The sequence below is a fragment of the Atta colombica genome, unplaced genomic scaffold, assembly GCF_001594045.1.
Source record: "Atta colombica isolate Treedump-2 unplaced genomic scaffold, Acol1.0 scaffold96, whole genome shotgun sequence".
Classification (NCBI taxonomy): Eukaryota; Metazoa; Arthropoda; class Insecta; order Hymenoptera; family Formicidae; genus Atta; species Atta colombica.
This window is the reverse complement of record NW_017259590.1, coordinates 2,148,358-2,150,274: the sequence shown is the minus strand read 5'-3', so window position 1 is coordinate 2,150,274 and position 1,917 is coordinate 2,148,358. Positions and strand designations below refer to the sequence as shown.

At 37.1% G+C, this 1,917-nt stretch overlaps 1 protein-coding gene across 1 annotated transcript in view; it reads right to left on the bottom strand.

Moving 5' to 3' along the window:
* The window catches only part of LOC108693701 (collagen alpha-1(IV) chain), a 26,010-nt gene that overhangs the window by 10,491 nt on the left and 13,602 nt on the right, over positions 1–1,917 (bottom strand). Inside the window, exons 11-13 of the mRNA XM_018202763.1 lie at positions 1,635–1,799; positions 1,193–1,495; positions 732–1,115 (exon numbers count right to left, since the gene is read on the bottom strand). Coding sequence (XP_018058252.1) covers positions 732–1,115; positions 1,193–1,495; positions 1,635–1,799 — 852 coding nt within the window. The remainder of the gene's footprint in view (positions 1–731; positions 1,116–1,192; positions 1,496–1,634; positions 1,800–1,917) is intronic.

Below are 1,917 nucleotides of genomic sequence, written 5' to 3'. Positions count from 1 at the left end.
TAGCGAGTTAAGTAATGTACCACACAGTAAAGGGATAAGCTAGAAAACTGAATCATAGTTATCGCATATTATATCATTTTATATATATATATATGTGTATGTGTGTGTGAAAATTTATCTGACAATGAAGTTAACAAAAAAGATCATAAATATATGTTTTTTTTTTGTTAGATAGATTGTTAGAATAATTTTACATATATATCTTTGATATTCTTATTCTCATTATAGCTTCACTTCTAAGAATTACTTATTTCTTTCTGGTCAATAATAAACTGGGTTGAATCTAAGGAATATCTTTGATATGTTGGACGTGTGGTGGCATCATTGATGCACTACTTGCAACAAGATAGAATTATTATGTTGAGAATGACTAGAAGTAAGTCGAAACGCGTATGAACATTATACGGACATTATACACTTTTATATTAAAAATGGGTTTTTAAATATCCATTGTATTTGCCCACGAAGTACCACACTGACTCCTCTTATATTCTTGTCTTTAATTTGTTAAATATTAAGGAATCTTTTAACATTAATTATTGTTCTCATTATTTTTTTTATTAAAATACATTACATTGCAATTGTAAAATTCTTAATTTTAACGCGCATGTTATTATAAGAATAAAAAAAATATAAATATAAAATTATATCGACATACTCGAAATATAAATATTGTTTAAGATAAATAGATAAAAAATAGAAAAACAAATTAATAAATGATATTAACATACCGGTGGTCCTGGAGGTCCAATTGTACCTGGCAAGCCATCTACTCCAGCTTCTCCAGGAAAACCGCGTTCTCCAGGTGGTCCTCGAGGACCAGTAAGTCCGGGCGTACCATCGAAACCACGATCTCCTTTAGCGCCTCGCAATCCCGGTATACAATCTATACAACGACCGCCGATATCTCCTTTCTCTCCAGACGCTCCAGAAAGACCTGGTACACCATCTCTTCCTGGCGCTCCGGCTTCTCCTGGCTCACCAGGTGCACCCGGTGCTCCTGGAATACCGTCTAGAGAATCTCCTGGTCGACCACGTACCCCCGCGTAACCTCGTTCGCCTTTTTGACCCTTCTCTCCATCTAAACCAGGCGTTCCATCCATTCCTTTCGGTCCCTACGCCAGACATAATAACTTAATTACTTTTTTTAATAATCAATATAATAATTGCAAAATCTGATCGTATACTTTACCATTATAGAAAATCCTTTGTCTCCTGGCGGTCCTCGAGGTCCCACTGCTCCGGGTGGTCCATCAAATCCACGTGGTCCTGGACCTCCGGGGAATCCGGTTAAGCCAGGCTCACCCTTTGCACCCTTTTCTCCTGGCAAACCTTCTGGACCTGGAATTCCATTCGATCCGGGACCTCCTTGTAAACCTATGGGTCCTCTCGGTCCTGGATCTCCTGGGAAACCGTCTGCTCCTCGTGGTCCAGTAGGCCCTGGAAAACCACGTGGTCCTTTCGGACCTGGTGGTCCAGGTCTTCCTTTACCACCCTACGATGCGACATTCAATAAAATTTTAATTTTAAAATGATATTTCTCTAGTATAGTTTCGCATATTACGTCAAAGAATAATGTATAAAAAGAGTTATTTTTAATTATACATTATTAATTTTATGAAAAAAAAACTTACTCCTGGTGGTCCAGGAGGTCCTCGTAAACCTGGAACACCCATTGTTCCATCTCGACCGGGTTCTCCTTTTTTGCCGGGTCGTCCAGAAAGTCCCTCTAATCCATCAATACCTCGATCACCTTTTCGTCCAGGAGGTCCAGGAGGTCCAGAGAAACCATCTCTACCCTACAGTAAAAAAAAGATCAATTATTTTTGTAAAATTTAATAACTTAATAATATTAATTTGTTTTATTAAAATTATAAAAGATTATATGTATATTTTATGTATATTATATGTGTATAT